Source organism: Pseudoliparis swirei, chromosome 6, assembly GCF_029220125.1.
Source record: "Pseudoliparis swirei isolate HS2019 ecotype Mariana Trench chromosome 6, NWPU_hadal_v1, whole genome shotgun sequence".
Taxonomy (NCBI): Eukaryota; Metazoa; Chordata; class Actinopteri; order Perciformes; family Liparidae; genus Pseudoliparis; species Pseudoliparis swirei.
Window position 1 is genome coordinate 3,052,773 of NC_079393.1, and position 18,316 is coordinate 3,071,088.

General features: G+C 53.0%; 3 protein-coding genes across 5 annotated transcripts in view; 1 reads left to right on the forward strand and 2 right to left on the reverse strand.

The window, feature by feature from the left end:
* itga11b (integrin, alpha 11b) overlaps positions 1 to 468 on the reverse strand; it is a 46,022-nt gene extending 45,554 nt beyond the window's left edge. The window contains exon 1 of the mRNA XM_056416745.1: positions 410 to 468. Within this exon, the coding sequence (XP_056272720.1) occupies positions 410 to 461 (52 nt within the window). The 5' untranslated portion in view covers positions 462 to 468. The remainder of the gene's footprint in view (positions 1 to 409) is intronic.
* A 1,420-nt stretch (positions 469 to 1,888) lies between these two features.
* si:ch211-284k5.2 (uncharacterized protein CFAP97D2) lies at positions 1,889 to 5,687 on the reverse strand. Of its 2 annotated transcripts, none has more exons than XM_056416729.1 (6): positions 5,279 to 5,687; positions 4,025 to 4,249; positions 3,494 to 3,574; positions 3,267 to 3,391; positions 2,261 to 2,441; positions 1,889 to 2,191 (listed from the first exon to the last, which is right to left on the reverse strand). In XM_056416729.1, exons 2-6 carry the CDS (start codon positions 4,115 to 4,117, stop codon positions 2,099 to 2,101), a joined length of 573 nt encoding a protein of 190 aa, XP_056272704.1. In that variant the 5' UTR covers positions 4,118 to 4,249; positions 5,279 to 5,687; the 3' UTR covers positions 1,889 to 2,098. The 2 variants fall into 2 exon arrangements, with proteins under 2 accessions (XP_056272704.1, XP_056272703.1); XM_056416728.1 differs by lacking the exon at positions 5,279 to 5,687 and adding an exon at positions 4,791 to 4,848.
* LOC130195259 (zinc finger protein 609-like) lies at positions 4,884 to 18,220 on the forward strand. Of its 2 annotated transcripts, none has more exons than XM_056416699.1 (9): positions 4,884 to 5,342; positions 9,929 to 10,724; positions 10,814 to 11,036; positions 11,370 to 11,457; positions 12,130 to 14,062; positions 14,262 to 14,625; positions 15,828 to 16,142; positions 17,025 to 17,100; positions 17,483 to 18,220. In XM_056416699.1, exons 2-8 carry the CDS (start codon positions 10,026 to 10,028, stop codon positions 17,093 to 17,095), a joined length of 3,693 nt encoding a protein of 1,230 aa, XP_056272674.1. In that variant the 5' UTR covers positions 4,884 to 5,342; positions 9,929 to 10,025; the 3' UTR covers positions 17,096 to 17,100; positions 17,483 to 18,220. The 2 variants fall into 2 exon arrangements, with proteins under 2 accessions (XP_056272674.1, XP_056272673.1); XM_056416698.1 differs by having other exon boundaries at positions 17,025 to 17,091.
* Positions 18,221 to 18,316: the final 96 nt, after the last annotated feature.

The window sequence follows — 18,316 nt, forward strand, 5'->3', positions numbered from 1 at the left end:
TCTCTGTGTTGAATGATGCTCCCTCTCTCTCAGTGTTGAGTGATGCTCCCTCTCTCCCTCTCTCTCAGCGTTGAGTGATGCTCTCTCTCTCCCCTCTCTCTCTGAGTTGAGTGGTGCTCTCTCTCTCCCCCTCTCTCTCAGTGTTGAGTGATGCTCTCTCTCTGTGTATTGAGTGATGCTCTCTCTCTCTCTCTCTCTCTCAGTTGTGGCGGTTAAAATGTTTCGAATTGGGTGCTTCCACAACATATATACATAGGTCAGTTCAGTGATGCTCTCTCTCTCCCTCTCTGTCCCTCTCTCTCTGTCTCTCTGTGTTGAGAGGGGCTCTCTCTCTCCCCCTCTCTCTCTGTGTTGAGTGGTGCTCTCTCTCCCCCTCTCTCTCTGTGTTGAGCGGTGCTCTCTCGCTCACCTGGCAGGAAGCAGCAGGTCCACATCAGAAGAGGAAGACGATGATAATCCATGAGTGAGTTTGTGAAGACGAGAGACTTGTTCCTGAACTCTGCTGCTGTGGTGTGTGAGGAGGAGGAGGAGCAGGCGGAGGAAGAGGATAAGGAGGAGCAGGATGAGGAGGAAAAGGTGGAGCAGGAGGTGGAGCAGGAGGAGCAGTGAACACACCTCTTCACCTTCTTCAGGTTGGAGCACAAACAGGAAGTGAGTCCAGATGTTCACGTGATGAATTCAGAGTTGTTAATGGTTCATCCTCTGGGACCATGGTGGTTCATCCTCTGGGGACCTTGGTGGTTCATCCTCTGGGGACCTTGGTGGTTCATCCTCTGGGGACCTTGGTGGTTCATCCTCTGGGGCCATGGTGGTTCATCCTCTGGGGCCATGGTGGTTCATCCTCTGGGGCCATGGTGGTTCATCCTCTGGGTCCATGGTAGTTCATCCTCTGGAGACCATGGTGGTTCATCCACTGGGGAGCTATGAACAACGCGTGTAATGAACAACAAAGAGAAGCATGACGATCAAAATGACGTTCTGGTTGAAACATTCAGACCGAGAAGCGAAGCTTGACGTCGTTTGGAAGCTGGAGGAAAGTTTCCTGGCCTGAAGAGAACTCGTAGGAGACAGGAAGCAGGAGGGGCGGAGTCCAAGCTGCACTTCATCTGCAGGAGTCTGGATCAGGACCTCAACCTCCAGCAGTCAGATTTATTGTAAGTTGATCAAAAGTGAAATGTGTGGTCCTTTATTCACTTTTGTGTTCCATCTTCATCATCATCATATCCATCAGTGATTTCTGAAATCAGTGAATCATGAAACTCGACCAGATGGAGCGCTCCCGCCTTCATTTAGAGTCCCCAGAGGTTGAGATCAGAAGGTCCTTTCATAAACATTATAATCAGGATGTTAAACGAGCTCATAGGCACTCAGGTAGTCCAGTACCACTGAGATGGGCACACCTTTAGGGCGGGGCTACCAGGTGAGTGACATGTCTACGTCACTTCCTGTTCTCTGGTTGCATAAAAACAAGATGGCGACGGCCGTAATGCAGAATTTAAGACTTCAACGTGTCATAAGTGACATGACGACTATGTTCTCATAGTCTATACCCGAGTTCACATCGACCTGACCTCACGGGAGACCTGGTCCCAGATGGCCCAGTGTCCTGGACATGAACCTCTCAGAGGTATAAAGAAGCAGAACCTGTTTGTTTGTTTGAGGAGATTCTGAAACTAGAACCCAAATGAAGTGAAGGAAGAAGAACCTTCAGAGCAGAGAATGCCTCTACTGCCCCCTGGTGGACCGGCCGAAGGTTTACACCACGTCTTCACTCAAAGAACAAAATAAATACATGAGAACTGTTTTAAAGTAAACACAACAACAATGTTCATGATCTGGTGGAACACGGATCATCACTTGTGTGTCTCAGTGATCAGAAATAAAGAAATCAGATGGACGATTTATTGATATTCAAACAACGAGACACTAAAACAATCAAGATTATGAGGATGGAGATGAGTTTAAGTTCCTGTAGTCACACGGTCTACTAACGGGAGGACTGCAGGGCCTTCAGGGCTTCAGGGCTTTAGGGCGTCAGGGTCTCAGGTCTTCAGGTCTTTAGGCCTTCAGGGCTTCAGGTCTTCAGGTCTTTAGGGCTTCAGGGGCCTCGGCCCGTCCGCTCGGCGCTGCTGAAGCCCTCAGAGCGCTCGCTGCCCTCCGGGGCGGAAAACTTCACCTTCCTGCTCGACCTCTGCAGACACAAACGTCCTCCATCAGGTTTCAAGCGTTACAGTCTCAGAAGTCTTCCTGAGGTTCTCACCTGGGCCGCGAGGCCTCGGGGGAACCGGGAGAGCTGGTCCCTGTGGCGCCGCGTCCTCTCCCAGTCCTCCCACCACACCTGGCGGCGGTGCTCCGACTGGCGGCTCGTGATTCGCTGGTAGATGGCCTCGTTCTGACGGCTCACCAGCAGAAGCTCCTCCCTCCTCTTGTCGGCATTCAGACTGAGGAAGAACCCGGGAGGATGAGGAGGGAGGAGGAAGAGGGAAGAGGGAGGAAGTGGATTCAGGAAGTGGATTCATAGCAGCTTCCTGTCTCCCCGAGTCCAGAATTAAAGGTTTCAGAGAAGCTTTCTAGCTGCTGTGAAGATGAGAGCTGCCCCGGCCCAGAGAGAGATCCATCCCAGAGGCTGTCACCAGCTTCAATAATTCAACAGCCTAACAGAGCAGGACACATCCATTATGTAACGGCCCAACAAGGAGAGGAAGACCTCGTGGGAAGAGAAGAACTCTACGCAGGGCACAACGTAACACGACGTGACACGACGTAACGTAAGACTAACAGGAAGTAACACGACGTAACACAGCGTAACACAGCGTAACGTAGGACTAACAGGAAGTAACACGACGTGACACGACGTAACGTAAGACTAACAGGAAGTAACACGACGTAACACAGCGTAACACAACGTAACGTAGGACTAACAGGAAGTAACACAACGTAACATAGGACTAACAGGAAGTAACACAACGTAACACAACGTAGGACTAACAGGAAGTAACACGACGTAACGTAAGACTAACAGGAAGTAACACGACGTAACATGACGTAACACAGCGTAACACGACGTAACGTAAGACTAACAGGAAGTAAAATGATGTAACACAACGGAACACAATATAACGTCGGAACACGGCGGAACACGACGTAAAAAGACGAAACACGACATAACGTGGCGTAACGTAGGGCTAACATGGCGTATGTTGCGGTCTGGCCGTATCTGCAGGACTAACCCTCCGGTGTTGTGTGGGGTCTCAGGCGGTTCTTACCTCCTCAGGTGGTTCTGGTTCTGGTTCTGGTGGTCCACCAGACCTTTAGAGCAGACGATGTGGGCCAGCTTGGAAGCCAACAGTCGGTTGTCCCTGTCGATGACGGACAGACGCTCGTCCTGCAGCTGGAGAGACCAAGAAACAACTGATACTGTGTGTGTGTGTGTGTATATGTATGTGTGTGTATATGTATGTGTGTGTGTGTGTGTGTGTGCGTGTCCACTGACCTGCAGTTTTTTGAGTTTCAGTTGGACGTGATCTGGAGTCCTCTTGCCCTTCATGTCCACTACTGGCAGAGAGGAGCTCACCTGGGGGGTAAACACAGGAACGACTACACCTACTGAATCTACAGGGAATATGTAACCACCACCCAGTCCTCCACCACTCAGTCCTCCACCACTCAGTCCTCCACCACCCAGTCCTCCACCACTCAGTCCTCCACCACCCAGTCCTCCACCACCCAGTCCTCCACCACTCAGACCTCCACCACTCAGTCCTTAACCACCCAGACCTCCACCACTCAGACCTCCACCACTCAGTCCTTAACCACCCAGTCCTCCACCACCCAGTCCTCCACCACTCAGACCTCCATCACTCAGTCCTCCACCACCCAGTCCTCCACCACTCAGACCTCCACCACTCAGTCCTTAACCACCCAGTCCTCCACCACCCAGTCCTCCACCACTCAGTCCTCCGCCACTCAGACCTCCACCACTCAGTCCTTAACCACTCAGTCCTCCACCACCCAGTCCCCCTACCTTCCTGCGGTGGTTCTCGTAGTCCTGCTGGTCCCATCTCTGCTGCAGGTAGCGGTTGGTGACGGGTTTCAACGGCTGGTAGGATCTGTGCATGCTGCTCCTCTGAGGATCCACTCGTTCACTGAGTCACAGTCCAACCGGCTGTGTGTGCCTGGGAAGTTGTCACCATGGAGATGTACCCTTCTTTATCTCTGCAAGCTACGGTTCCAATTAATTATGACTGAGCTGAGGACACACACACACACACACACACACACACACACACACACACACACACACACACACACACACACACACACACACACACACACACACACACACACACACACACACACACACACACACACACACACACACACTTCTTACATATTAAACAACACATGCAACATTCCTCTTTGATTTGGATTTACAATAACTACTTCTCTCTTGATGTTTTCCCTCAGTAAACATTTTAAACATGAGTTTATGTCTCAGTCTCTAGTTTCAAGTCTTCTTCTATACAGCATGTCATCATTTAGTACAGTATGATCGTTTAGTCAAAACAGACCATAAATGAACGTGTGAATGTTGTGCTGCCCCCTGGTGGCCAATAAACCAGATGCAGGTTTCTCGAGTAAAGAAGATTTCAGTGTTTCACCGAGTGGGAAACGTTCTCGAGCTCTTGGTGACGTCATCACCTGAGACCTCGTTGATTAGGGGATCAATCACAGTGATCAGAATAACAATATGTAATTAAAACACTTCGAAGGCAGATTAAAAAAAATACTTAAATATGCTGAGCCGCAGAGAGAGAGAGAGAGAGATGTCGGATGGATACATATATATATGTATACACACGTATACACATATATATATGTGTCCAGCGTCTCTACTCCAGTCCAGGTCTAATGCCTCTGCTCCAGTCCAGTGCCTCCATTGATCCAGCGTTCCGGGGTTTGGTTGCATTGTACCCGAGCAGCCATTTCTCCCCACGGCGCTACTCGTCCGTCTGTAGCCGTCTGAGCGTCTGTTGGCGGGGGGAAGAAGCCCCTGAATCCCCTGGGAATACCCAACATCCAGCCATGGCCGACCCGGGACTGCTCTCATTCCGGACCAGGCCCCTGAAGTGACTTCCGACACGTCCGCGCTCCCCGCCGCGGGATGTGACCGTGTGACGGGCCGGTGGACTGGGAGCACGTTGGCCGCTTCGACCCTCCGGTTCTCGGGAGCTTGTTTATAAAACTGTTGTTTGGGTTTTTGTGAACCGGGGCTTACCGGGGGGAACCCTATGGAGTGCACGTGAGCGCCGTCCGGAGCGGGATCTCTAACCACCCGGGAGGTGAGTGGCAGCGTTGGAACCGGAGGGATTTTACTACACTTTTATGTGCCTCTTTTTTTCCTTCCTCCGGTGTTGAAACGTGGGATCCCGCTAGCTCGTCTCCGGTTAGCCGGTTAGCCGCTGTCTTTGTCTGGAGCCAACGGGGAGGAGGCACGTGTGTCCATTACCGGACAGGTCCCCGATCTGACCGGCTTGGGCCTTTATTTAATATCTCACCTCGACCTGTCACCTCCACCTCCTCCTTATAACGCGTTTTCACTAACAGGGTCTCCGTGTGTCCGTGTCACGGTTAGCCGCGCTGTTGCTAAGATACAGCGACCGCTGGATGTCGTTTTTAGACGCCCGCCCGGGTGCGGCGGTGTGTTTTTAAAGCTGTTTATCAACGTTTTATACACTCTGAATACGCTGTTTATTCATATAAAAAACATAGTTTAGTGTCCTATTAGTGTGGTTATGCTGTAGAACAGCGCTGAACGGGATTATTTTGGGTGTTTTGGGAGACATGTTGTCTACCTGTCCGATAATGGATCCACCGCTTTGACAGAAACCGCATCGCTTAATTGTCCATTGGGCGACGTATTAAGACGCTGGGTCAACTTTCTATATTCGCGGCGTTGTGTGTCCGGGTTGTTGCCCCGTGTGTTGGCGGTAGAAGTCGGTTGTGCTTGCTGTGAAATGTTCGGGTTTAACGCAGCGTTACGCGGACGTATCTGGACAGTCTCACCCATCAGAGCGTCCGATATTGGACGCAGTTAGCCTCCTAGCGGGCCGCGGTGGGGCCTCGGTTCACAGCTTGAGCAAACACGGCTGCACGTTAGTCGGCGTTGCGCCCTAAAGTGGATGTTAATGTGTGTTTGAAGGTTATCATAGATATGTGAATATCGTAGTCAGCTGAGACGGTGGTATTTTGCGTGTTATCTTAATGCCAAAGAGATGCAGAGCTAACACCAGGGCCTCTTCAGCTAATGGTAGCTGGGTTAGCTACAGTAACTAGGGTAACTGGGTTATCTACAGTGACTAGGGTAACTGGGTTAGCTACAGTAACTAGGGTAACTGGGTTATCTACAGTAACTAGGGTAACTGGGTTATCTACAGTGACTAGGGTAACTGGGTTATCTACAGTAACTAGGGTAACTGGGTTATCTACAGTGACTAGGGTAACTGGGTTAGCTACAGTAACTAGGGTAGCTGGGTTAGCTACAGTAACTAGGGTAACTGGGTTAGCTACAGTAACTAGGGTAACTGGGTTATCTACAGTAACTAGGGTAACTGGGTTAGCTACAGTAACTAGGGTAACTGGGTTATCTACAGTAACTAGGGTAGCTGGGTTAGCTACAGTGACTAGGGTAACTGGGTTAGCTACAGTAACTAGGGTAACTGGGTTATCTACAGTAACTAGGGTAGCTGGGTTAGCTACAGTAACTAGGGTAACTGGGTTATCTACAGTGACTAGGGTAACTGGGTTAGCTACAGTAACTAGGGTAACTGGGTTATCTACAGTAACTAGGGTAGCTGGGTTAGCTACAGTAACTAGGGTAACTGGGTTATCTACAGTGACTAGGGTAACTGGGTTATCTACAGTGACTAGGGTAACTGGGTTAGCTACAGTAACTAGGGTAACTGGGTTATCTACAGTAACTAGGGTAGCTGGGTTAGCTACAGTAACTAGGGTAACTGGGTTAGCTACAGTAACTAGGGTAACTGGGTTATCTACAGTGACTAGGGTAACTGGGTTAGCTACAGTAACTAGGGTAACTGGGTTATCTACAGTGACTAGGGTAACTGGGTTATCTACAGTGACTAGGGTAACTGGGTTATCTACAGTAACTAGGGTAACTGGGTTAGCTACAGTAACTAGGGTAACTGGGTTAGCTACAGTAACTAGGGTAACTGGGTTATCTACAGTGACTAGGGTAACTGGGTTAGCTACAGAAACTAGGGTAACTGGGTTAGCTACAGTAACTAGGGTAACTGGGTTAGCTACAGAAACTAGGGTAACTGGGTTAGCTACAGTAACTGGGTTATCTACAGTAACTAGGGTAACTGGGTTAGCTACAGTAACTAGGGTAACTGGGTTAGCTACAGTAACTGGGTTATCTACAGTAACTAGGGTAACTGGGTTAGCTACAGTAACTAGGGTAACTGGGTTATCTACAGTAACTGGGTTAGCGACAGTAACTGGGTTAGCTACAGTAACTGGGTTAGCTACAGTAACTAGGGTAACTGGGTTATCTACAGTAACTAGGGTAACTGGGTTATCTACAGTAGCTACAGTAACTGGGTTAGCGACAGTAACTGGGTTAGCTACAGTAACTAGGGTAACTGGGTTATCTACAGTAACTGGGTTAGCGACAGTAACTGGGTTAGCGACAGTAACTGGGTTAGCTACAGTAACTAGGGTAACTGGGTTATCTACAGTAACTAGGGTAACTGGGTTATCTACAGTAGCTACAGTAACTGGGTTAGCTACAGTAACTAGGGTAACTGGGTTAGCGACAGTAACTGGGTTAGCGACAGTAACTGGGTTAGCTACAGTAACTAGGGTAACTGGGTTATATGGTCTAGTTAAGGTTAGCTGGGGTAGTGTTAACCCCCTCCACCATTAGATGATTAGCCTTCAAAGCCTCATCTTTGTATTTAAAACACTCATGGCCAAACAAGATGATTATGATTACTGTCCTCACAACCTAAACATTCATCAGTAATGTGGCTAACCGATGCTAACGAATGATTATTTATTTGTATCTTGCAGCAGATGTCATACACACAGCGATGTATTTACTGCAGATATATGAATTCATGCTCCTCATAGGATTTGTAAACGGTGTATACGTCTTTCTAGTAAACCCAGGGTCTGGTTGGAGGTGTGAGTGCCTGACTTCTTCTGCTGTGTGACTCAATCTGCTTCATCCAGTCCATCTCAGTCTTTCACTGTTGTCTTGTTCATCCTCCTGAGGAACCTGGTCCTCACGGAGCATCTTAGACCATCAGCTTCATTCAGCCTGAACCACAGGAAGTGAAGCACAGGGTTCTGTTTTTATTACTCCTTTAAGTTCGTTACCGAGGGCTCTGATTACAGGGTTTGATTATCAATGAGATCATCTTTGGATTATTGAATCAATGCTTCACTTCATCCGCTTCCTTCTGACACAACACGATGATTAGTATTTAACATCGAGATGATTCACTGCTCTTTATACGAGACATCGAAAGCAATAAACTCAAAGATAAAATGTCATAAAAGAGACGCAGAGCCAGACATGAAAAAATAGTCCAGACAAGACTTAAAAGAACTGAGAAAACTAAAGGTTTAGTTTGGTCTGTGGAGACAGGAAGTAGACCTGAACCAGACAGGAAGTACACCTGAACCAGACCTGAACCAGACAGGAAGTAGACCTGAACCAGACAGGAAGAAGACCTGAACCAGACAGGAAGCAGACCTGAACCAGACAGGAAGTACACCTGAACCCGACCTGAACCAGACCGGAAGTACACCTGAACCAGACAGGAAGTACACCTGAACCAGACATGAAGAAGACCTGAACCAGACAGGAAGTACACCTGAACCAGACAGGAAGAAGACCTGAACCAGACAGGAAGTACACCTGAACCAGACAGGAAGTACACCTGAACCAGACAGGAAGCAGACCTGAACCAGACAGGAACTACACCAGAACCAGACAGGAAGCAGACTTGAACCAGACAGGAAGCAGACCTGAACCAGACAGGAAGCAGACCTGAACCAGACAGGAAGCAGACCTGAACCAGACAGGAACTACACCTGAACCAGACCTGAACCAGACAGGAAGTACACCTGAACCAGACAGGAAGTACACCTGAACCAGACAGGAAGCAGACCTGAACCAGACAGGAACTACACCAGAACCAGACCTGAACCAGACAGGAAGTACACCTGAACCAGACAGGAAGCAGACCTGAACCAGACAGGAACTACACCTGAACCAGACCTGAACCAGACAGGAAGTACACCTGAACCAGACAGGAAGCAGACCTGAACCAGACAGGAACTACACCAGAACCAGACCTGAACCAGACAGGAAGCAGACCTGAACCAGACCGTCTGTGGTCCAGTCGGCAGGTTGTTACCTTTGGTTTTAGCCACGCTCGCTGTTTCCAGGCTTCATGCTAAGCTAAGCTAACCAGGCGTCTTGAACGCTGCACTTGTGATTCTGGATGAATGCGGTCCAGATGTTTCCTCCTTGAATACATCTCCTCTCTGAAGCCGTCGTTAAACCCTCCTCTTCCTCTTCCTCTCTGGAGAAGAACAGAGAGGAGGTGTAGAGTCCGTTCCTCACCTCTGTATCTCCAGAGGAGGACTTGGACTAAAACACCAGATTAGTCCTTCACTCATCACTAGTTTTGACGTCTAGAATGTTTCTTTATTTACGACATTGATCTGCTTTCTGTGTTGACGTGAATTATTATAATTATATATAATAATTATTACTATGTTGGATAAAACAAGCAGCTTTACCACGTGTGAAGACCATGTGTTTTTTATGCCCCCTGTGTGTGTAATCAATGACCTGCTCCTCCCTGTGTAACCTGTGGTGTGTCTCCTGCAGGAGGCGATGTGGGCAGCAGGGCGTTGGCGTGGGGCCGGGCCCTGAGGAGGCGTCCTGCGGCCCCCCTGCGGCCCCCCTACGGCTCCGGGACCCTAAGATGTCCCTCAGCAGCGGCCCTGCAGGCGAGGACTCCAGCGCGGTGGAGGCGTACGACAGCGGCGACGAGTGGGACATCGGTGTGGGCAACCTGATCATCGACCTGGACGCCGACCTGGAGAAGGACAAGCTGGAGATGTCGAGCGGTAAAGAAGGGGGCGGGGCCATGGCGGCCCCCGGCGCCGCGGTCCAGCTACCGGACAATATCAAGTTTGTGAGCCCTGCAGGCGGCGGGCAGGGCAAAGACAGTAAATCCAAGGCCAAGCGCAGTAAGAATTCAAAGGAGGGCGCCAAGGCCCCTGGCTTGGACGGAGCCAAGAAGGAGGTTCGGGGGCGGCCCCCCGGGGACCCGCTGACCCACAACCCCAACCCCACTACCCCCCCGAAGGGGTCCGACAAATCCAGTAAGCCCTGCCGCGCCCTGCCTGCCGCGAAGAAGGATAAAGACGGGCTTTCTGTGAAAATTAAGAAGGAGAAGTTGGAGGTCGAGAAGGACTGCGTGTTCCCCCTCGGGCCGGCGGGGGTTGCCGGGGGACCCTACGAGGGCCAACAGGACACTGAGGCCATCGCGGGGGAGCAGCTCGGCAACCTGGACCCACCGGGGAAAGGAGAACCTGAGGAGGAACTGGAGGAACTGGAGGAGGAAGAGGAGGAGGAGGAAGAGGGGGATGAGGGGGAAGAGGAGACGGTGTGTGTAAAGGTAAGGGTGATGGAGAGATGCCACCTCTGGTGTTACCTGTCAATCAGTCCCCCCCACATTGTGATGTAATAATCTCGTCTTCTCCCCAGATGGAGTCTCCGGTCTCCACCCCTGCTCCTCCTCTCCACCTCCTCGCTCCCGTCCCCACCAGCACCATCTCGTCTCCCTGCGAGCAGATCATGGTTCGCACGCGCTCGGTGGCGGTGAACACGGCGGACGCGGCGCTGGGGACGGAGCCGGAGTGCCTCGGACCCTGTGAGCCAGGCACCAGCGTCAACCTGGAGGGCATCGTGTGGCAGGAGACGGAGGACGGTGAGCAGTGCACAGATGGAGAGAGATATTAGACATGTGTTTATTTATTTTATTTAATGTTTTTATTTTATTTTATTTTTAAAATAATTTCTATAATTCTATATTTGTAAAACTTATTTTTAAGAACCAGTAATCGCGCAGCAGGAAGGGCGGAGTTTCATGTCACATGGTTTGTGTCTGCAGACATGCTGGTTGTTAACGTTTTGTTTTATTTATTTGTTTATTTTGTTTTTAATTTCTATAATTCTATATTTTTAAAACATTTATTTTTAAGAACCACTAATCGCACAGCAGGAGGGGCGGAGTTTCATGTCACATGGTTTGTGTCTGCAGGTATGTTGGTTGTTAACGTCACCTGGAGGAACAAGACCTACGTGGGAACCTTGCTGGACTGCACCCGGCACGACTGGGCCCCTCCCAGGTACCTAGAACCATGCACCACGAGGAACCAGTCCGGAACCAGTCCGGTCTGGTTCTCATGCTGCGTTCACAGTAGAATCATGAAAAGTCGACGTGCAGATGAATGGATGCAAATAAAATTCTCCTCATTTGCCTGACGTAGAGAGGCTCCGCCCCTCATGGCGTATGCCTGAATCTAACCGGCTGCTGCTGCTCTAACATCCTAAATATTTAGCAGCCAAATTTAATATTTTGCAGGATATTCTTAATAATTTAAGACTTGTTTCTCTACAGGATTTGTTGAAAGGTAATAAAGTAGTTTATGAACGTGAGTTTACAGACAATAATAATTATAATGCCTCCTCGTCGTTTTCTTGATTCTTCACAGTTGATATAAGTGGGCGGAGCTTCAGAGAGTCGTTGGTAAAATAGATTTAAGATAATCCATGATTAAACCATGAGATTGAGATGCATTGGTGCAGGCAGCTCCTCCTCCTCCTGCTGCTCCTCCTCATCTACCTTCTTCCCATCCTCTTCCTCCTCCTCCTTCCTCTCCTCCTGCTCCACCTCCACCTTATCCTCCTCCTTCCCATCCTCTTCCTACTTCTTCCCATCCTCCTCATTCCTCCTCCTCCTCTTTCTCCTCCTCCTGCTCCTCTTACTTCTTCTCATCCTCCTCCTCTTCTGTCCGCAGGTTCTGTGAGTCTCCCTCCAGTGACGTGGAGATGCGTCCCGGCCGCGGTCGGGGGAAGAGGATGCGTCCGGGCGGCAACACGCCGCTCAACGACAACAGCACCTCCTCGGACAACCGGGGCAGCGGCGGAGGAGGAGGAGGAGTAGGAGGCGCAGGAGGGGGAGGAGCAGCAGGAGGCAAGATGCGCGGCGCCGCCGCCAACAGCAAAGGACGGAGAGGGAGCCAGACGGCGGGCAGCGCCGCCGAGGACGCCAAGGACAGCCCGTCCTCCGCCAAGAGGAAGAGCAAGCCGGCCTCCGACATGGAGCCCACCTCCAGCTCGGAGGACACCAAGGCCGCCAAGAGGACGAGGACGGACTGTGACCCCCCCGCCCCCCTGCAGCTGGACCGGGCCTGCCCCTCCCCCGTGCTCATCGACTGCCCCCACCCCTCCTGCAACAAGAAGTACAAGCATATCAACGGGCTCAAGTACCACCAGGCGAGAGCGCACAGCGACCACGACGGAGACAGCGAGTACGGAGACGACCCTGACCCCGCCTCCTGCAACGGCGCCTCCGTGTCGCCCGCCCGCTCCACCACGCCCAAGGGTCGGGGGTTCGACGCCCCGTCCCCTTCGCCGGGGAAGCCGACGTCCAAGGGGAGGAAGAAGGCGGGCGAGGCGGAGGGGGCGGAGCCAGAGGGGGCGGACGGCGGCGAGGAGGGGGCGTGTTTGACGGACGAGGCCAAAGCGGATAAACTTGCCCAGAAAGGCGTGAAGCGGCCCCCCTGCCCCAGCGCACCCTCACCCTACGGCCTGCAGGCGTGCTCCCCCGCGCAGGCCTCACTGGTACAGCCCGTCCCCCAGAGCCCTCAGATGAAACCGCCCCCTCTGGCGGACCCCGCCTCCAGCCCCACCCCCAAGGACAAGAAGAAGAAGGACAAGAGGAAGAGGGAGGGCGGGAAGGAGGGGGACAGCCCAAAGGGGAAGGGGGGGCGGCCGGAGGAGGGGAGGAGCCCGTACTCGGACGACGCTTTGCTCAACGGCTCCGCGGAAGCCCAGCAGAGCCGCCTGGCGAGCATCAAGGCCGAGGCCGACAAGGTGTACAGCTTCTCGGACAACGCGCCCAGCCCCTCCATCGGCGTGGGCAGCCGCATGGAGGCCAACCAGAACGGGGACCAGAGCGGAAGCCCCGCCTACTCCGACATCTCCGACGCCGGGGAGGACGGCGAGGGGAAGTCTGAGGGCGTGAAGGTCAAAACGGAACAGGACCAGGGGCCCCGGGAGGGGGCCAAGAAGGCCCTGTTCCCCCCCCAGACCCCCAGCAAGGACTCGCCGTACTACCCCAACTACGACTCCTACTACTCCCCCAGCTACCCCAACGCCAGCCCGGGGGCGCCGCCCGCAGCGCCGCCGCACGTGGAAGGAGCTCAGGTGAAGGTGAAGAAGGAGAAGGAGGAGGAGCCGGAGGAGGAGGAGGTGAAGCTGAAGGTGGAGCCTCAGGAGGAGCGGCAGGTGGAGCCCCAGCAGCTCTCCGTCATCCAGCAGCGCTCCAACGTGTACGCCCAGCCGCTCTACTACAACCAGTACTACGCCCCCTACGCCTACGGCCCCGACCAGGCCTACCACGCCCACCTGCTGGCCTCCAACCCCGCCTCCCGCCAGCAGCACGAGGAGCGCCACAAGAAGCCCGAGGGCAAGGGGCCCCCCGCCCTGTCCCGAGCCCCCAGCCTCACGGACCTCGGCGCCAAGGGGGGGCCCAACCCGGGCAAGCCCAAAGAGGCCCCCCCCCCGGCGGCGAAGCAGTCCAAGTCGGTCATCATGGCCAAGACGGAGGAGCAGAAGGCGCCGGCGGCGCAGTGCGAAGGCCTGAAGATGAAGCTGAGCGAAGCGGGGCGTCATGGGAAAGAGGAGGCCAAGCCGGCAGGGGTGGAGCCCGCCATGTGGTACAGACAGGTAACACACACACACACACAGTGAACATGAGTTCAGTCTCCATCGCTAGTTTCTTCTTCTATTCAGCATGACGTCATCATTTAGTCCATTCAGGTCATTTAGAGCCCATGAAGCAGGGGTCGCTTTAGGGGCGGGGCTACAAGGTGGTCGACAGGTCTCTACGCTGTCGGCCATCTTTCCTGACTCTCTCCTCCTGCAGGAGCCGGACTCGCGCTTGTGGCCGTACGTCTACCCCAACAAGTACTCCGAGGCCCCCAAACCTCAGGAGGAGGACCAGCGGTGGAAGGAGGAGCGGGAGAGGGAGCGCGACCGCAAGGGGAAGGAGGAGCGGCCGCGGGCCAAGGAGGGGGCGGAGGGCAGGACTCAGCTGCCTCCGGAGGAGCACCGGGGGGGAGGGAAGGAGGCGCGGCCCCCCCCGCACATGCAGTTCTCCTCCCCGCTGGCCCAGCACCACCAGGGCTACATGCCCTACATGCACGGGCCGTACGCCTACAGCCATGCCTATGAGCCCAGCCACCCGGGCTACCGGGGATTGCCCTCCGTCATGATGCAGAACTACCCTGGTAAGAGATGGTGCCTTCAGGCTCTGCTCAGTGAACATGGGTCCTGGCTGAAGGTAAATGATAACGTTCTCATGGTGCATTCAGGTGTAATCTAGTAAAATGTAGTGTTGGTTATGAACTAGAATGACTCCTCATGTCTCCTCTCATGTCTCCTTTCGTGTTTCCTCTCATGTCTCCTCTCGTGTCTCTTCTCATGTCTCCTTTCGTGTTTTCTCTCATGTCTCCTCTCGCGTCTCCTTTCGTGTTTCCTCTCATGTCTCCTCATGTTTCCTCTCATGTCTCCTTTCGTGTTTCCTGTCATGTCTCCTCTCGTGTCTCCTCTCATCTCTCCTCTCTCTCATGTCTCCTCTCGTGTCTCCTCTCGTGTCTCCTCATGTTTCCTCTCGTGTCTCCTCTCATGTCTCCTCTCGTGTCTCCTTTCGTGTTTCCTCTCATGTCTCCTCATGTTTCCTCTCATGTCTCCTTTCGTGTCTCCTCTCATGTCTCCTCTCGTGTCTCCTCATGTTTCCTCTCGTGTCTCCTTTCGTGTCTCCTCTCGTGTCTCCTCATGTTTCCTCTCGTGTCTCCTTTCGTGTCTCCTCTCATGTCTCCTCATGTTTCCTCTCATGTCTCCTTTCGTGTTTCCTCTCATGTCTCCTCTCTCTCGTGTCTCCTCTCATGTCTCCTCTCGTGTCTCCTCATGTTTCCTCTCGTGTCTCTTCTCATGTCTCCTTTCGTGTCTCCTCTCATGTTTCCTCTCGTGTCTCTTCTCATGTCTCCTTTCGTGTCTCCTCTCATGTCTCCTCTCGCGTCTCCTTTCGTGTTTCCTCTCATGTCCTCATGTTTCCTCTCATGTCTCCTTTCGTGTTTCCTCTCATGTCTCCTCTCGTGTCTCCTCATGTTTCCTCTCATGTCTCCTCTCGTGTCTCTTCTCATGTCTCCTCTTGTGTCTCCTCATGTCTCCTCTCGTGTCTCCTCTCATGTCTCCTTTCGTGTTTTCTCTCATGTCTCCTCTCTCTCATGTCTCCTCTCGTGTCTCCTCTCATGTCTCCTCATGTTTCCTCTCGTGTCTCCTCTCATGTCTCCTCTCGTGTCTCCTCTCTCTCATGTCTCCTCTCATGTCTCGTGTTTCCTCTCGCGTCTCCTCTCCTGTCGTGTCTCCTCATGTCTCGTCTCGTGTCTCTTCTCATGTCTCCTCTTCTGTCTCCTCTCCTGTCTCCTAGCCTCCTACCTGCCGGCCGGTTACTCCTTCCCGTCCTACGGGGCCAACGAGGAGCTGGACAAGCCGTCCAGGTCCAGTCCCACGGTGAAGCCGCCCGGAGAGGCCAAAGCTCTGGAGCTGCTGCAGCAGCACGCCAGCCAGTACAAGACCAAGTCCCCGTCGGTCCAGGACAACAAGACCCCCCACGACTGGGACCAGGACCGGGACCGGGAGGGGGACCGGCCCCGGACCTCGCCCTCCCAATGCATGCTGCCTTCCCATCACCACCTGGGCTACCAGCTGCTGTCGGGACAGTACGACCTGTCCTACGCCTCAGGTGAGACATGAGACACCTGTCTGTCCTCTCAGGTGAGACATGAGACACCTGTCTGTCCTCTCGGGTGAGACATGAGACACCTGTCTGTCCTCTCGGGTGAGACATGAGACACCTGTCTGTCCTCTCGGGTGAGACATGAGACACCTGTCTGTCCTCTCGGATGAGACACCTGTCTGTCCTCTCAGGTGAGACATGAGACACCTGTCTGTCCTCTCGGGTGAGACATGAGACACCTGTCTGTCCTCTCGGGTGAGACATGAGACACCTGTCTGTCCTCTCGGGTGAGACATGAGACACCTGTCTGTCCTCTCAGGTGAGACATGAGACACCTGTCTGTCCTCTCAGGTGAGACATCTGTCTGTCCTCTCAGGTGAGACATGAGACACCTGTCTGTCCTCTCGTGTGAGACATGAGACACCTGTCTGTCCTCTCAGGTGAGACACCTGTCTGTCCTCTCAGGTGAGACACCTGTCTGTCCTCTCAGGTGAGACATGAGACACCTGTCTGTCCTCTCAGGTGAGACATGAGACACCTGTCTGTCCTCTCAGGTGAGACATGAGACACCTGTCTGTGCTCTCGGGTGAGACATGAGACACCTGTCCGTCCTCTCGGGTGAGACATGAGACACCTGTCTGTCCTCTCAGGTGAGACATGAGACACCTGTCTCCTCTCGTGTGAGACATGAGACACCTGTCTGTCCTCTCAGGTGAGACACCTGTCTGTCCTCTCAGGTGAGACATGAGACACCTGTCTCCTCTCGTGTGAGACCTGAGACACCTGTCTGTCCTCTCAGGTGAGACATGAGACACCTGTCTGTCCTCTCAGGTGAGACACCTGTCTGTCCTCTGTGGATAACTAATGCCCGCCCCCCCCCTCTCTCAGGCCTCTCCTCAGCCATCGTTGCCAGTCAACAGGCGTCCGCCCCGTCCATGTACCCCCCGGCACGGAGGTGAGACCGGTAAGACAGAACCCCAGAGGTCAAAGGTCAAAGTCCTCCTTCATGTTCATGGTGAAACATTAACAAGTAAAAACTGATCTCAGTTCGGCTTTTATTGTGAAAGCGAAGGAGGGATCAGGTCCGAGTGTCCTTTGTGGTTCGGACAACGTGATTGGTCGATGAGGAAACTCGCTCCAGTCTGAACCGAGACCACTTTGACCAGACCAGATCCACGCCGGCTGTTCTTTCCTTTCACAATAAAAGCCCTGGACATTATGAGGAAAAGAGAGAACATGAATGTGCCGATGAAAAGCTTTGACCGGGGAACTGAAGCTGTGAGGTTTGAGGTTAATAAAGACTGACTCCAGACCAGCTCCATCATCCACCTCTCTCCCGTCTGTAGGCCCACGTGATTGGCTGACCTCCATCCTGCCCAGAGTCATGTGACCGGATCACATGAGGAAGCGTTTCTGTTTCGACATCAGTTCAATGGTGTTGGTGTACGTTTGATTTCTCTGCCTGGACGTCCAGCCGGCTGACACCCCCCACCCCTCTCTCTCTGCTGGGCTGCTGAGACCTCAGGGGTGACTTCTGCTGGTTCTGCTGGTTGCAGGCGGTTCCATGGTGCTCGGTGGGCGGGCAGCGGAGGTCTCGAGGACCTGGTGGGTGGAGACGCGTTGAGGGGCTGCCGGTGGTTGAGAGGAGCGGCTGAGGCGGGTCGGACCATTCAATGGCGGCGAGAGGGGGGAGGGGCGGAGCTATCCGTCGTCTCACGGTCACTTGTTTTCTCCTCACATTTCTGCGCCCCCCTCCTCCCAGCCGTGACCTTTGACCTCTCTGGACTCCACCTGGAAGCGACTCAGCTTCACAGAAGAATAATTTTAAAAAATACTGTGGATGGAGGAGGACGGACCAATCAGAGGGCAGCGTTGAGACTGACGCTGCATCCTGTGACTCCTCCTCAGTGTGTAGCCGTACTGTACTTTGTGTGTGTGCGTGTCTGTGTGTGTGTAAATACTGTACAGAGGAATTATTTTAAGAGCCTGTTGGATGCTGTTTCCTACTCTTCTGTTCGTCTGTAGCCTCTGCCTCTGTTTTTCTACTGTTGATCTGATATTAAACCTGTAGCTGGTGGAACGGCGCTGCGCTCAGACTCCTCCTTCTTTACGGCCATGTTGACGAGCACCTTTCAAGATGAAGAGTATTCAGAGCTGGTTCCAGACCTGAGTAACTTTGA